This window comes from Papilio xuthus, unplaced genomic scaffold (genome assembly GCF_000836235.2).
Source record: "Papilio xuthus unplaced genomic scaffold, Pxut_1.1 DF827714.1, whole genome shotgun sequence".
Taxonomy (NCBI): Eukaryota; Metazoa; Arthropoda; class Insecta; order Lepidoptera; family Papilionidae; genus Papilio; species Papilio xuthus.
This window is the reverse complement of record NW_013530935.1, coordinates 3,659,625-3,675,513: the sequence shown is the minus strand read 5'-3', so window position 1 is coordinate 3,675,513 and position 15,889 is coordinate 3,659,625. Positions and strand designations below refer to the sequence as shown.

At 32.5% G+C, this 15,889-nt stretch overlaps 4 protein-coding genes across 5 annotated transcripts; 2 read left to right on the top strand and 2 right to left on the bottom strand.

Moving 5' to 3' along the window:
• Positions 1 to 853: 853 nt before the first annotated feature.
• LOC106116602 (coiled-coil domain-containing protein 115) lies at positions 854 to 1,630 on the bottom strand. The gene is made up of 2 exons (XM_013310483.1): positions 1,524 to 1,630; positions 854 to 1,361 (listed from the first exon to the last, which is right to left on the bottom strand). Exons 1-2 carry the CDS (start codon positions 1,540 to 1,542, stop codon positions 880 to 882), a joined length of 501 nt encoding a protein of 166 aa, XP_013165937.1. The 5' UTR covers positions 1,543 to 1,630; the 3' UTR covers positions 854 to 879.
• Positions 1,631 to 1,991: 361 nt separating this feature from the next.
• LOC106116770 (scaffold attachment factor B1) lies at positions 1,992 to 10,224 on the top strand. 2 transcript variants are annotated; one of them, XM_013310775.1, is made up of 19 exons: positions 1,992 to 2,268; positions 2,470 to 2,907; positions 3,187 to 3,214; positions 3,831 to 3,960; positions 4,435 to 4,469; positions 4,561 to 4,706; positions 4,850 to 4,967; positions 5,206 to 5,336; positions 5,548 to 5,667; positions 5,832 to 5,909; positions 6,047 to 6,207; positions 6,427 to 6,540; positions 6,719 to 6,854; positions 7,451 to 7,483; positions 8,002 to 8,113; positions 8,406 to 8,493; positions 8,601 to 8,716; positions 9,393 to 9,578; positions 10,065 to 10,224. In XM_013310775.1, exons 1-18 carry the CDS (start codon positions 2,149 to 2,151, stop codon positions 9,551 to 9,553), a joined length of 2,265 nt encoding a protein of 754 aa, XP_013166229.1. In that variant the 5' UTR covers positions 1,992 to 2,148; the 3' UTR covers positions 9,554 to 9,578; positions 10,065 to 10,224. The 2 variants fall into 2 exon arrangements, with proteins under 2 accessions (XP_013166229.1, XP_013166230.1); XM_013310776.1 differs by lacking the exon at positions 7,451 to 7,483.
• Positions 10,225 to 10,517: 293 nt separating this feature from the next.
• Positions 10,518 to 12,689, bottom strand: LOC106116537 (uncharacterized). Its single transcript, NM_001312523.1, is given in 4 exon segments — positions 10,518 to 11,424; positions 11,596 to 11,686; positions 11,808 to 12,187; positions 12,356 to 12,689. Coding segments are annotated over 4 exon segments (1,038 nt in total). The 5' UTR covers positions 12,614 to 12,689; the 3' UTR covers positions 10,518 to 11,115.
• Positions 12,690 to 13,065: 376 nt separating this feature from the next.
• LOC106116545 (embryonic stem cell-specific 5-hydroxymethylcytosine-binding protein) lies at positions 13,066 to 15,802 on the top strand. The gene is made up of 5 exons (XM_013310420.1): positions 13,066 to 13,189; positions 13,257 to 13,494; positions 13,692 to 13,892; positions 14,315 to 14,527; positions 15,534 to 15,802. The coding sequence occupies exons 1-5, from the start codon at positions 13,170 to 13,172 to the stop codon at positions 15,780 to 15,782; spliced, it is 921 nt and encodes a 306-aa protein (XP_013165874.1). The 5' UTR covers positions 13,066 to 13,169; the 3' UTR covers positions 15,783 to 15,802.
• The last annotated feature ends 87 nt before the right edge of the window (positions 15,803 to 15,889 follow it).

Sequence of the window (15,889 nt, the reverse complement as noted above, 5' to 3'; positions counted from 1 at the left end):
TTTATTAACATCTACTCTTTCCTTTAATCCAATATTTAAATAGGCTCCATCATAATACTAATAAATTTTGGATATGAGCTTTTGACGTTATTCTTTTTATGTATAGGATCATACTGCCAGTTCTTAATGATTGTAATAAAATTTAAAAAAGAAATTCCTAACCATTTAATTAACAATAAACAATTGAAACCTTAGGTATGTGAAATTAATATTTAAACAGTAAAAAAGAGTTACTACTGATGTCTATAAAATCTTTCACGCGTCTTTAATGTAACATATTTACCTCAAAGGTCTATTTTTAAACTGCAGGTTATGATAATAAAACGTGTAGTTTCATCACTTAATATTTGCATAAATAAACTGTGATCATTAAACATGAAATTGACATAGCTTATCGGAGAAAAACATTCCTTCTTTTTCTCATAGGGAATATGTAAAAATAGTCTCGCCTGGTACAACCGCGTGCCTCAAAACGTAGCGCTATCAATGTAATAATTTGTTATGAATGTTTACATTAAGTATTAAATATATCAAAATGCATACATGACTACCGTTTTTGTATTTATGCATGATAATAAATTATTAAAAATCATTTTGTAATCATCTCAATTGAATAAAAATAACAATTGAATCCATTCCATTTTACGCAACATCTGCAATATTAAAAGAATTGATTGTTTTAAACATTTGTGTAAAATCAAATAGATTGTTAAAAAGAAAAGTGTATTTTATTATCCTTCTTCCCTTTATGACAAATTTTCGTGGTTTAAGATTTTTTAACCTTAAAAGCTGTTAAAAAAAAACAAATGTTATGTTTAACATTTATTAAATACACTGAATATTTGTACATAAGACCTTAAATTTATTAATCCTGGATACTTAAATTAAATCATTTGTCAATAGCTTTTTGTATTGTTTTAAAGCTTCCATATTCTTCATGTTCTCGAGTAAACGTATTTGCAAGTTAACACAGTCCACGACCACATCTATGGTTCTCCGGAAGACTTTCTTTGCCTCATGTAAGTTTTGTGGCACCAATATACCAAACCAGTGTAATGGATTAATTGTATTACTATCTTTATTTTCTACTACTTGGAGTTGCTTATTATTATCTATCTCTGTTTCTTCACAAACAGTTGATGCAGAGAACTCTGGACTGGTTTCGACTGGAAGTCTAGTCGTGCTAACTGAAGTATGGCCCATAATATATCTGGACTTGGCAAGATGTATGCTGCCATGTTTTATATTTGATTCCAAAATGAGTTCATGTTTCATTTTTTCCTCCATCAAATGTAGTTGTTGAAGTAAAGTTTTATCCAACAATTCACAAACAGTGTCCATTTCAACTTTATCAGTGATACCTAAAACATAATTGTAATTTATTTTGTACCTTATACAATGAGGATTTATTAATGAATAGTCACTGAGGTCACTTCATAAGTTACAGGAAAATATTATGCCCGTTTTCATCTTTTACAAAATATTAAAAACTATACTATACAATACAGTTATGTTTTTATTACCATCTGCTTTAGAATCCATCCTTGTCACAATATATTATGTTTAAAAAAATTCGATAAACAATAAATGTACCCATACAGTATCACCTGACTTTGACAATCAAAGACTATATAGAATAGACCCATAGATAAATTATTAATAATGTTGCTAGTTAAGAACATGTCCCACATTTATTTGAGGTTTAAAAAATATCTAGTTCCTAAATTATACGATTACGTTTTATTTGTGCAATATGCGTTGTGCATTTTGCAATGGATGCAATGCATATACGATACTAGAATTAGACCTGCTGATGTCTAAATAAATAAATATAGTAGGCAGTCTATGCATATTTCGTACTAATCGCTGAATATAATGCCTATTTGTAATGGTCAGAGGTTCTAAAACTTAAAAAATGCAACAATGAAAAGTTAGCAGCAAAGATTGAATGAATGAAATGCATATCAAAAAAATAAAAATTGTCTTTGTTTCAACTTGTTTTCCGATTTCCGCCATTTTGTCCAATGGTGATTAATTTTCGTAAAACGCCTTAGTATCGTCTCTGTGTTTTAACGAGATTTTAACTAGCACTGAAATTAATACCGAACTTTAAAAGTTATTATTAGAATCCCAAAATAACAACAAGCTATGTCGGACCGAAAAAGACTATTAGAGGAGCTAAGGGTGATAGACTTACGCGTAGAATTGGAAAAGCGTAACCTGGATAAGACCGGTATACGTAGTGTGCTTATTCAACGGCTAAGTAAGGTAATAAGTTGATAAAATAATTCAACGAGATTGATAAGATGAAAATAAAAATTGTAATCAATGTGTGTTTAGTTAACCTAAATTTATGCCACTAAATTTTTGTGGGCTGAAGTGCCTGTCACCTACAATTATAACCCTCAATCAAATCAAATCTAAAATCTCATGAAAATCAAATCTAAATTGAATTTCGTTTTCATACAGTATTTGGAGGAGGAGGGACATGATCCAGCCACATTCAAATTCGAGTTATCTACGTCAGATGGTAAGACGCCAGTAAAGAAAAATAGACGCACTGAGAGTGCTAAAGAGCCAGATTCTGAAGAGACTCCTGTTATGGAGGATATGATTGTACAAGATACAGCCGGCGACGAAGACGACATCGAACAAACACCTGAAAGTAGCCAAAATACTAAAATTGTGGAGAAAAAGGAGAAATCCGAAGAAAAAATGGATGTTGATGACACTAGCAAAATTAATAGAAAAAGGGAAATGAAAGATGACCCTGAAGCGACGCAAGCAAAGAAAGCCTGTATGGACAAGGAAATTAAAACCGAAGACGATCATAAAATTGAAAATAACACAGATGCTGAAGACAGTATAAATCTAGATATTGGCGATGATGAATTATTAAATGAAGAGGTATGTTTTTATATCTTCAAAGTGAATGTTACGCTACCCCTAAAAGGTCACAAAATTTCCAATGGGTACATGATGGAAGTAGATTAGTACACAATATTCAGACTATTTTATAATAAAATATTTGCATTAGACAATGTTCTATTCTTTTAATAGTCACTGAGCTAACTTAGATTGTTAAGTTGACTATCTAAAAGTGTAGTTTCATCAACATTAAAATCACAGAACTTGATTTTATCTATGCTAACACATCATACTCACTAAATTTTCCCTTTATTTCAGACTGACAATCCAGCAAAAATCAAAAAAGGTAAGTTTTTCATTTTAATCTATTAGTGCAAATTAGGTAACTTTTTTTTCTATAACTAATATAAAAAAAGTTGATTAAGGTAAAATTAATCATAAACTTCTATACAACATTAACGTTATGAACAATTTTGTGAAGTGTTGCCTGGCATAGGAGCAGAGAAACATTGAAATGAAGACAAGCAATTTAAAAGGAGAATCAATGGTAAAACTTCAGACTCAAATGGGAACAGTGACAGAAGAGGAGAAATTGTAAAGAACCCCTGAGAGCACTTATTAAAGAAAAAACAAATGTACAATGAGAATTATTTAAAGCATTGTTAAGGTGGTTTTCTCCAATTAGTTGTAACACCAGACACTTCTTTTCCCGTCTTCCATAAAAACATTTCAGTTGTCAGGGAAACCGTGGTTGTCGCTCCATGCATCCAGTAAAGGCCCCAGTGGTGCTAATATCAAATCAAGTTTTCAGGTCAAGATTTGTTATCCTCACTGTGAAATATTTGAAGTGCAAAGTGCAAGTAGTTATAGAAGACAGAAGAACAGGGCGAGCCGCTCCCAGCGAGCGACTCGTGCTGGCTTGCTGCTCTTGCTGCCTGTGCTGACCATCGGTACTGACTTAGATGAACCGGCGCATGAGGACGAGGTGGGGGCGACGGGCGACGAGTCGACTGCGAACAGCTCCGCCGCCGCCGCCGACACCGCGCCTGCTGAAAATCAACAACAAGTAAACACAGAAGCCCCGGCCACTAGGTTGGTGAACGTCGAACGGCCGTCGCGACGCCCGCGCGCATCTAAACCGATTATAATACGTACATTTTATATTCGTCTATCACTACAAAGTTTTGCACCACCAAGAGGGATTATTACATTGGAGATCAACAAAACTTCCTGGACTGTTCTTCATGCTGCATCAGTTACCTGTACACAAAGACAACAAGCAAATGTCACCATCTGAAGCTTCAACAGCAACTGCAACATACTACCATCTACAGCATCTCGAGCAGCGGGCAACAGTCTTCATGCATCAGCAGGGCAAAACTGCTGCGGTCATCGTGTTTCGTCGCATCAACTCCATGAAAACTTGGTGCAAAACTTTGTAGTTGTGTGTGTTCTTCTAAAAAAAATAAATGTTTAGAAATTTAGAACTAATTGCACCTTAGGTATTTTGAGATCGGGAATTTTATTGATTTATATTATTACTAAATTTTGAAACTTTTTTTTCAGTAATGACAATGAAAGGAGTGACAAGGAATCAAAAGGTAATACGATTTTAGTAATGTTACTACAGTAATAAAAACCTACTTAATTTATAAAAATTGCATGTTTTACAAACTCCTTTTTTAATTACAGAAGACAAAGTCAAAGACAATGAGAGTGAGAAAAGCAACAAGAAGGATGATAACAAGGAAGGGGGCGCCCGCAACCTGTGGGTCAGCGGACTATCTGGTGACACACGCGCTAAGGACTTGAAGCAGCTATGCAGTAAACATGGCAAGGTAGATAACTACAAATGTCTTCTTCTACCAAGATTTACCACTGCAGAAACATTTAACATAAAAATCAGGATTATTTTTAAATTTTAGCCGTTGCGTAATTGTGTATTTTGATTTCTTATTTATTTTTCTTTTACATTATTAAGGTGATTGGAGCGAAAGTAGTAACAAACGCACGCACGCCGGGTTCAAGATGTTACGGTTATGTTACAATGGCCAGTGCCCAAGATGCAGAAAATTGCATTAAAAATCTCCATAGAACTGGTAAGTTAACAACATTACTATAACTACTACTTGAAAAATAAATACATACATACAAAAGATCAATCTTACAATGACTACTAATATATTTATTTGTATATTTACGCCTTTTCCAAGTGTTACATGTAATTTCTAAATACTTGAACTACTAAAAAACTTTAATATAAGTTATAAATATCTCTTTTATATATTTTTTTTACTTAAAACTTTTTAATGTAGCTTGCTGTACTTTAACTTTTAGAACTGCATGGACGTATGATATCAGTGGAGAAAGCAAAGTCTGAATCTGAGTCAGCGTCGCGCAGGCAGACCGCCTCACGCACTGAGCGCAGACCAAGCAAGGACCGTAAAGAAGATATTAAAGAGAAGGAGGTAATTTGTTCATAAATATTATAAATTATGACAGTGAAAACCTACTGTAAGAGTATGATGTTTAGTTAACTTAAAATTAATCACTATACTATACCTATAACTAGACGCAAACAATTTATAAATTAAAAATAACAAAAACTTCAGGGCTTATCTATAGTTATTAAAAATCTCTTTTCATTTGTGGTTAACAATTTTATCTATCATGTTTTAGGAGATTAAAGAACCTGAGAAAACTAGTGATACAAAACCTACGAAAGAGGGTGATGTGTCTGGTGCAGAGAGTAATAGGTCTACATCTCGTACTAGAGAGAAGTCGCACAGGTCTGACAAGGTAAAGATCAAATTTTTAAACTTTCCTAAGACATTAATAAAATATAGAAGAGTAAGGAACAAAGATCGGAAAGACCCACGATGGTGGCGAAACTGAGTTCATTCTTATTTAGTTTTTAAGTTAAAGATCTTTAAATTCATTGATAAATATTTGGTTGATTCCAGGATCGTACCCGACGCAGTACGCGAAGCAGGGAGCGTAGACGGTCACCACGAGAAGTGCTATCGTTTTCTAAGATTTGGGTGAGTAGAAAACTTATCACTTATATACTAAATATCCTTTAATTTCACCTAAAATAAAAAAATACATAAGCCGCACTTAACCTATATTTCTTATAATAAATTTACACCAAGGATATAAAAGATAATTATGATTGCAGAAAGAGCGCGATGTAGCAAGAGCGCGGGAGAGGTCGCGCGCCGCACGTGAAGAAGAGCGCAGAAGACGCGCCGCAGAGGATGCGCTAAGGGAGAGAGAGAGACGACAACGTCAAGAGAAGCACCGCCTTGCTATTGAGAGGGAAAAGCTGCGCGCCGAAAGGTATTACTTCCTTCTACCTTCTATTTTAATCCTGTTTATTGTTTACATGTTTGATAAAATGTTTGGTCGTTTACAAACTTTATTGCTATCAATCAATATTGCCATATGAATATGTTCAATTTCTACTGTTTGTAAAACAGCAGAGATGTTATAAAAAGTAGTCATGTTTTAAATTTTGTCCATGATAATTATTGAGTTATAATTATGTTTTTCTTTCAGAGAGAAGATTGAACGAGAAAAGAATGAACTTTTGCGTTTAGAGCGAGAGAGACATAGATTAGAACGGGAGAAGTTAGAACTGGAAAGATTGGAGTTGAAGAGAGCACAATTAAGGTCGGTTACTTTAAATAATTCATAAAAGAAATTTTAAACTGTAACAATTATTTAAAAAAAAACATAATTTAATAAGGTTTTCCCTATTACTGTCACTAAAGTTGGATTAGCCATATAAGCTATTAGTAGCTTTATCTGTAAAATGGTCACTTTCTATAGAAGTATTTTTGTACTTTAGGTTAGAAGAGGAGCGTCGTAAGCGCGGCTACGAGGGCAGTGCGGCATACCGCAAGCCGGCCGCCAGTCCGCCGCCAGAGCCCGCATACGACCGCGAGCGTGATCAACGGCACAAGCGACCCCCACCACCCCCCATGGTAACCTACACGACATTGTTATGGACCTAGTGATTAACATATAACTAAACTTCTAGATTACATTTACAATAGTTACTAAGATTTATCGGTGTTACTAAACTTTATAGAAGTTACTATGTAATGATTGAAAATTTAATAATATATATTTTAATTGGAACTGAATATTATAATAATTTAATCTATTAATTGATAACAAATTACTGAAATGTATGACGTAAATTTGATTTGAAATTATATGTAAATTGACATGGTCCATAACAATAGTTGACATACTTTGATAAAGTGACAATAACTTGGACATTCTTCATTTTGTATCTTCACACGACTATCAGTAAGAATCCATTTCATTCCATTCAACCAATCATGAACATTTATATAAATATTGAAACATCATCTTTCTATTTCGTAATATTTAGAAATTAACACAGTGATATTTAATCATTAAATTTGGGATTAAAGTTGTATTTACGATAAATAATAAAATTCATTAAAACTTTCCTATTTTCAAAATATAATAGTCTGTCACTTTATTAGATGTCATGTCATTCAATTCATTATCTGTATAAAAGCTGACATTTGTCATTTTTCCCGCGCAGAACAACATCCCTCGCTCCAATAAACCTAAGCATGTAAGCATCAGTTCGGAAAGTCAAATTACCATTTAATAAGTACACTTAAAATTGGCAAGTATACTCTTTATTTTATTTTAAAACAAGCTTTTGGTTTGAATACTTTTTTAACAATTTTTTTTCTTATATTGCCAGTAAATGTTTTAAATAATAAAAACACATTGCTTAGGTCAACTGTCAAATGATAAGTGAAATTACAGCAAATGGCAATAAAAGAAACATTCTTACTAAATTTCGTTTAGTTTTCTTTAAAATTATTATACTTACCACATTTCAGAGTTGTTTAATGACCACTAAGAGAGTATTGAGGCTTTTTAAATATTTTGGCGGCTCGGAACATTGTATAAGTCGAATCGAACGCGCCAGAGCCACCAAAAAGATTAAAACCGCCTATACCTTAGCATAACACAATGTTCACAGGGTATTAAACTATTCTGATATAAGTAAATAGAATATTAGGGGTTATTTGTACATTTATGGTGTAATGTACGTGAGAATGCATTGTGTTGGTTCGACAGTTCGAGGCGCCACCACCCCCGCGCTTTGAGCTTGCACCGGCGTACGAGCGTGGTGCGGACAAACGAGACCGCGACCGTGATTACAAGCGTGACTACCCCCGGCATGTCTCATGTGAGTATAGAATAACAATAACTAGAGGATATCTATTGCACTCCTCTAGGTTAATGCTTGCTAAGGATTGACCTTAGTGTAGATAAAGTATGAACAGTAGGTATAGAACTTTTCAGATATCTTGGCGGCGCTTAATTTCGCGTGAGGCTCTATAGAACACAATTTGAGGTTCAACGGGATGGATGACTGGACCACCAAGATTTTTTAAAATACTTATAATAATTACTGTATCTGTTCTAAACAAAATATGTACTAATAAATTATATGTTTATGTATTTATTTTCTCCAACAGCCAGTAATATGAAGTACCCGAGTAATGGCAGCACTAGTGATGATACAAGGCAGCCGATGCCACCCGGTACCAGACCCAAAGAGCCAAAGTGAGCTTTTTCTTAAAAATTATCCAACATTTTTAGCACCTATTGAATTCTTTTCTAATATATAAACATGTGTACTTTTTATATAATATTGCTATATTGAATTTTAGCCGGTCGTACGAGTCGCGAGACAGCCGGTCGTACCGACCGTCGCCGCCCGGCAAACCCGAGCCGCGGAACTGGAGCGCTTCCAGCCGCTACCCAGATACCGCACCACCCGCTAAAGGTACATAATATGTCATTGCAATGTCTACAAATTCTGAATCTCAATGGTAATAATCAAAATGATTATAAAATATTATACTTCCTGAACAAACTTGCATTTGTAGATATAGTTTTTACTTGACTCGGTTTCATTATTTTGTCTACTATAGTATGTTTTTAAAGTCCATATATGGTTCGACAAATAAAAAGATTCTATAAAGTTTGTTAATATCTCATAAAAGAAATGTCAATGTTATATTGATAAGATAAAAGCTGATTGTTTATAATATTTGCAAATGTCCTAGTTTTTGTTTAAATCTTATTTTGAGAGTTAAAAAGATAAGATAATCTAAATATTGTTTTCCATATTTCATGATGAGAAAGCATTTAATTTAGTGTTAAGAAAATTTGATAGCTAAAAAAACAGCTTATTTACAGTACTTGTATGTTTTAATGTTTTGTAAATAGTATTTTATGAACATAATATTTATGATGTTATTTTTGTCTAGACTGTTGCCATGACATGACAAAATATGACAATTTTGTGAAGTTTTAGGCTTGAAATTTAGTACAAAGAATTGCCTAAACATATGAGTGCCAAATAATTCCATCTTATGACAAAACACACTCAAATTGGTTGACTAACTTTTATGTTTATGATTAGAACAATAGAGAGTTAAGGTTATTGCATATTTTAGGCAGTAGCAGCGGTGGATCGAGCGAGCAATGGTCTAGCGAGGCGAGGTACGGGGGAGCTTACGAAGCACGTTACCCCGCCAGTTACCAGCCGCCGCCGCCCGGAGCCACATACCCTGACCGGTACGCGCCCGCAGCTCGAGACTTCGCCCGCAAATACTAGCATCACGCACTCACCCAACATACAGGTTAGTACTTCACACAATAACCATGTTTACTCAAATTTTAATACGAAATTATATCAAACCTATTAAAATGATTAACTTATTTAATCATGTAGTTATTAAAAACATACTGGTTTCTATTAATAAAACAATTTTTCTCAGTGTTTTAATTATGTATAATATGATTTATCATGTCCATTGATGATATCATATTCAGGAGAATTTTTAGGGCCTAGGGCTGTTAGCACCATAAAAGAGCTATTGCTTTAATCGAAAAACTATGAAGGTACTGTAATATGAAGTTATCATTCAATTGTACATGTGTTCAGCCCTGGAGATCAGTCAGTCAATCGGTTTTGTTTTATTAAATAGGTGTTTATACAGTTAGGCTTCATAGACGTATTGAATGTCGAATGGAGGCGAGGCTATCTTGTATTATAAGAACAAATTTCGTGCATTTGATAAATTCACTGTAATTGTAAAGGTTTGATGGTAACTCCATTGTTACAGGTCACACATCATTGTAAAAGTGATGGAGTTTGGAGACAGAGATGCATGGAGAAGAACTATGAGAATGCCGGGACCTGTAAACTATTATTAGTTTAAATATTCCATTTTATTTTAACCTTTTTATTCATATATTATGACAAAAATACTTTTTTTCCAAAAATTGTTCCTGATTGTTTAGATGTATGCATTTTTTTTTCGAAATAATAGGACTCGATTGGAAGAAATGTATAAATAGAGAGATTTGTTTACCATTAAAATTATGGTACATGTGAATGTTCACAAGTTTAAATTCTTATATTTGTAATGTGTTAAGTTTTTAGCATAGTGAATACAAGTTAAGTGACAAAAAAATGGATCTTGTAAAATATAGCATTTTTTATATTATAATATTGGCAAAGAATAAACGTAATTTGAAGTAATACTTATTTTATTACGAAAAAAACAACACAGATAATTTATAATAGTTATTGTTAGTGTTTATTTTATGATAGTTTTGATCATATGTTGAACAAGTACATACATTCAAAATTGAAATAATCGTTTTATATTCTATGACATTCAAACTAAAGATCATTGTGGATAACATGCTTTGTTCAAATGTTAATTATTAAATCAAAATTTACGGTTTTACTAGATGTAAAACAGTATGTCCATAAATCATATATGCACATAAAACCAAAAATATAAGTCAAATTTAGCATAGAATTTAAAAACTATATAGCCTTATGATGAAATTTAATTCCATTCTAAAAAATGACACTAACACTAGAAAATGTGAAGATGGAAATTATTTAAAAAAAAGAATATTCACTTAATGAAATTTACATATTCGAAGTCAGGACTTTTTGTCAACTGTGTTTACCACTATTTCAGTTGAGCTAAAGATAGAGAAAAAGATCTAGTAACTATAAAATAAATCTGTTTTACAGATTAAGATTTTAAGTATTTGAAATATGAAGCAATAACAAAAAAAAATGTTAGTTTACATATTTTGTATTCCTAAAAACCAATATTATAAATGCGAAACCAACACCTATACTAACTAATCAACTTAGCAAATTAACACATTATAATTACGACTAGGGTTTTCTACGAAAAGCACTGAATGTGTTGGTACTAAATTCTCATTGGGAGGATATAAATCTTCCCATTTATCAGTGTAAGGTTCGGGAGTGTCATTGAGACCGTTTAAGGCTTTAATAGCATCTTGCTGGCCCTGAACGGCGGCCAGACGCAGCAGTCGTTTTGCAGTAGCTGTGTCCCTTGTTAAACCACCTCGACCTTGACCATAGTAGATCCCAAGATTGTACAATGCACCGGGATGCTGCTGTGTAGCTGCCATGCGATACAACTCCATTGCCTGAAAGAAACAATTCATTAATCAAGATACTTAGGAGATATATTTATCATAACCTACAAAACCGTTACATCGCTTGTAGACTAATTAATGGATCATACAAATTTTATTTAGTGCTAAATTTTATTTGAAAGATTTGTGACAGGTGTAATCCATTAAAGGTATGTAACTCACCATTTTCTCATCAATGGCTACACCCATGCCTATCTCATAGCATAAGCCCAGATTGAACAGAGCAGGTGCATGATTGCGGTTCGCTGCAGATCTGAAATACAAAAACAATATTTCACAATATTAATAAAAAGGTGCGTAAAAAAATTTACGTAACACAAATATTGTTATTGTGGCTTAAAATTGGCGCCATATATCTATTCTATGTTATTTACCTTAGCAAATTTAAACCATCTTGATGTTGTCCATTTTCAATGGCGGCCAAACCCAGTCTGTTCTCTATTGAGTTCAATACCTCTCCAAGTTCATCATCAGAGCTTGTTGAACTGTTGCTAGCACTGGTTGATGCTTTCTCATCTGTTTTGTTCTCATTTGATAACAAATGTACATGTATTGGTACACTTGCTATTGCTTTCTCAATTTTTCTACTTGAATTCAATCCAACTGCACTCTTACTGATGCAATCAATATAAGGGTGAAGTGATGACAGCAAACAGTTGACCGGATAACAATCCTTTTTATCATCTCTGCATTTGTACTTGAGTTTGAGATGGATAAGTTGGCTAGTGTACCAACCAACAACCAAAGCACTACTCTGTAAAAAAATAAAAATCCTGAATCCAATATCATTGAAATTATATTTGTGTAATAATATCCTTATGGTTTCGTAATAATAAGAGTTTTTTTAAAACGTGTCGCATTAAAGTTATAATCTACCACAATATATAAGTATTGTCTCAATATAGCCATAAGTAATATTTACCCATGTTATGGCACCTATCCAAGTGCGATTTAGATCATCAAAGTTCCATTTTTTGCTTTTAGTATCGTTATCGTTACAAAATGATTTCCAACATTTGCGTGGATTTTGCCAGCAAGACGGTGCTCCTATGCGTTTGTTCTGCTCCTCTGAAAGGGTGCTACCAGCTGAATTTACGACTCCTGTAGAACTACGTTTATCAAAATGGTTTACACTCTTCTCTAAAGCATCTCGGATGCGTCGAGTCACATACTTCCACATGGTTTCAATAGAAAATAAACATCACCCAATAATAAAGTTAGAAGGACATTGTTGAAGTACCATAAGGGGTCTTAACGAATTTCGGTAGACATTGTTTTGTAAGACTCGTCTGCCTTCATCCAACCAACCAAACCAATTTTATTCAGTCTTATCAGTTCATTCACAATCACAAATTTACAACTCTATAAACTGACCCACAAGATACACTTTGACTTTACCATAAAAAAGTGACTTAAAAATGTAGACTAAATACGGAGATAGATAATATAGAATAATATTTTTTGATTTCCAGAAAATACTAAGTACTAATATTGCAAAAAAATAATAAGCCAAAAAAAACTGCGAATTCAAAACTGATTCACATTTAATAAAATTTGATGAGTTCGCAGTCGCACTATCTCGCAGTTGTATGACAAAAATGTCAATGTCAAGCTTTGCAAGAAAGTCTGCAATGCAGCGTTGACAGTGATAAGTTCAACTTGTATAGTGCACTGGCAAATTGCCCGGGAAAACATACATTTTAAATTAATGTATTTTTTTATCTTCAACATTCAAAATGTGTGGCCGCACTGGACTGTGTGTATATTTAATTAGAATAGTAATGGTCTTGTACTGCTAATAGTAACTACACAATTTTTTTTAGATCACTAAATAAAGAACAACTACGTTGTGTCTGTAGTTATAAAAATAAGAAAAAGGATTCTTTTGATAAACCAGAATGGCTACACGAGCATAATGACGGCAAAGAATATGAACCTTCTTATAATATTGCACCAACTGATGTTACACCTGTTTTAGTATCTTCTAGTAATTATAAAAACATTGCTGGCAGTCGGATTTTAAAGCCTATGATGTGGGGGATAATACCTCCTTGGCATAAGGTACAATCATTTTGTACTTAATTATAAACATATTTAATTTTTTTTTATATATTACCAAGTACTAAAAGTACAAATAATGTAGGTATATCAGGTCATAAAACTGGTGGATGGTCACTTTCATTTTCGCCATAATTATGGATTTATTTAAGAACCAAGGAAAACATACTCAAAATTCTATATCACCTTTTGTGTTTAAGGGTAATTATCGCACAAATAATTTAAGTACAAATAATTGTCGAATAGAGAACATAAAAACATCAAAACTTTACAATCCAATATTATTAAATGGAGGTAGATGTATAATAGTGGTAGAGGGCTACTATGAATGGCAAACCACTGTTAAAAATAAAGTTAAGCAACCTTTTTACATATATGCTCCGCAAGAAGAACACATAAAGGTAAGATATTTACAACTACCTACAAAAATTATACAATACTGTTAATAGTTATAGGACATGTTAAATATATTAATACTATTAAAAAAAGAAATGTGATTAAAAATATTTTAATAAAAACAGTTTACATGTTTGAGAATGTTTGTTTATCTATTGTCAGCATAATACTTCTAGTGAACATTGAACCCTCAGCTAAAAAATTACAAGTAAAATTATTGTGTAGTTTCAATTTTTTAAGGCAACATCTAAAGATTCCACATTCAAATGTGGAATAATATTTTGTAACTTTCCACTGATTGTTTACATTTTGCTCCCAAATATTTCACAGTTAATTATATTCTAGAAACAATTTGTTTTAAACAATTAAATATTAAATTATATTAATTTAGTAGTTCTCCTCTGAAATTTGTTTCTTGTAATCCCAGATTGACGACTCTAGCACATGGCAAAACAATTATGATAAAAAAAGTGGATGGAAAGGCGTAAAACTTTTATATATAGCTGGGCTATATAATATTTGGCAAGACAATGATGTCATTATTTATTCATACAGTATTATTACTATGGATTCCAGTAGTACATTAGAATGGTTACATCACAGAATGCCCGCCATTTTGGAAACGGAATTACAAAAAGAGGTATCAATATTTTATTTATCTTATAAATTCACTAGTTTTTGTTCACACTGTATTTCAAATAAGCACCTCTTTGCTTGTCATAGGAATAAAGAATTTCAACAAAGTGCCTTATAAAATCACTGGTCTTTGTAATACACAGATAAACAACAACAAACAAGTGTAACAAACAAGGTACCAATTAGGCAAATAACTTGGTACAGTCTGCATAAATAATTATTTACAAACTTTCAGAAACTTGTATACACCTTCAGTTTCAATAATATGTATGTATCAGTCCTGCTTCCGAACATAACTACATGTGTTAAGGGAAAATTGTGTACATTTTTTTCCATCATAGTCCTATACAAGTGTCTAAAATTTTGTAAATGTACACATATTTATGCATCTGACTGTACTTTTCACCATAAGAATTCAACTGTCCCCTTATGTATATATACCACAATAAGACAGACATGATAGGCAATATGTCAGTATTTTTCAGACTTTTTAATGACACAACTAAAAACTAAATAAAATTATTTTACTACTAACTGCATGAGGAAATATTGGTAAAGAAAACCTTACTGATTAGTTCAATCTTGTCACCTCCTAGGCGCAGTTCTGGTTGGTAACAGAAACCAACTTTTATAAGGCCAAATGCAGTGTGCATCAGTATGTTATTACATGGAAAAATAATCATTTATCAGATATAAATTATACTTAATAATAGAAGCCTGCTCCAGCATTGTATTACAATCAAATTTTATATAATCACCTTGAAAATTGTATGAATTTCAACACATACATTATTTTAATGCTTATTTTTAATTGTCATGGAAAGGAACACTTCCTAGTATATAATATTCCTAAGATCTTAACTTTCAGTTAATTAAAGATACATTATATCAATTTTGTAGAAAAAAAAATTAAAACACTTTTTATGGAACTATAATTGACCATCTTCAATACCATTCGGACGGTTTTTTTTTATTTTGAGCAATAATACTGTTTAAAAATCTTTTCACAGGCATGGTTAGACATTGAAAATGTCAACCCAGATATGGCTCTATCATATTTAAAACCAACTGTACTACTGTCATGGCATCAAGTTTCTACAGCAGTTAATAATTCACGGTACAAATCAAATGATTGTAACAAAAGAATATCAAAGGAAAACAAAAAATGTGCTCAATCAACTATCACATCTTGGTTTACGAAGGTAGATAAAAGAAAAAGCAATGATAAAGATAATATCCCAAATAAGAAAAATAAGTAAACAAAAAAAATTGGATTCAATTAATTAAATCATTAGTCTATGTCTGTTTTTTTTAATCTTTGTGTCATTTGTCAGCTTAATTGTGGGTTTCTAAGAACAAAATCTCG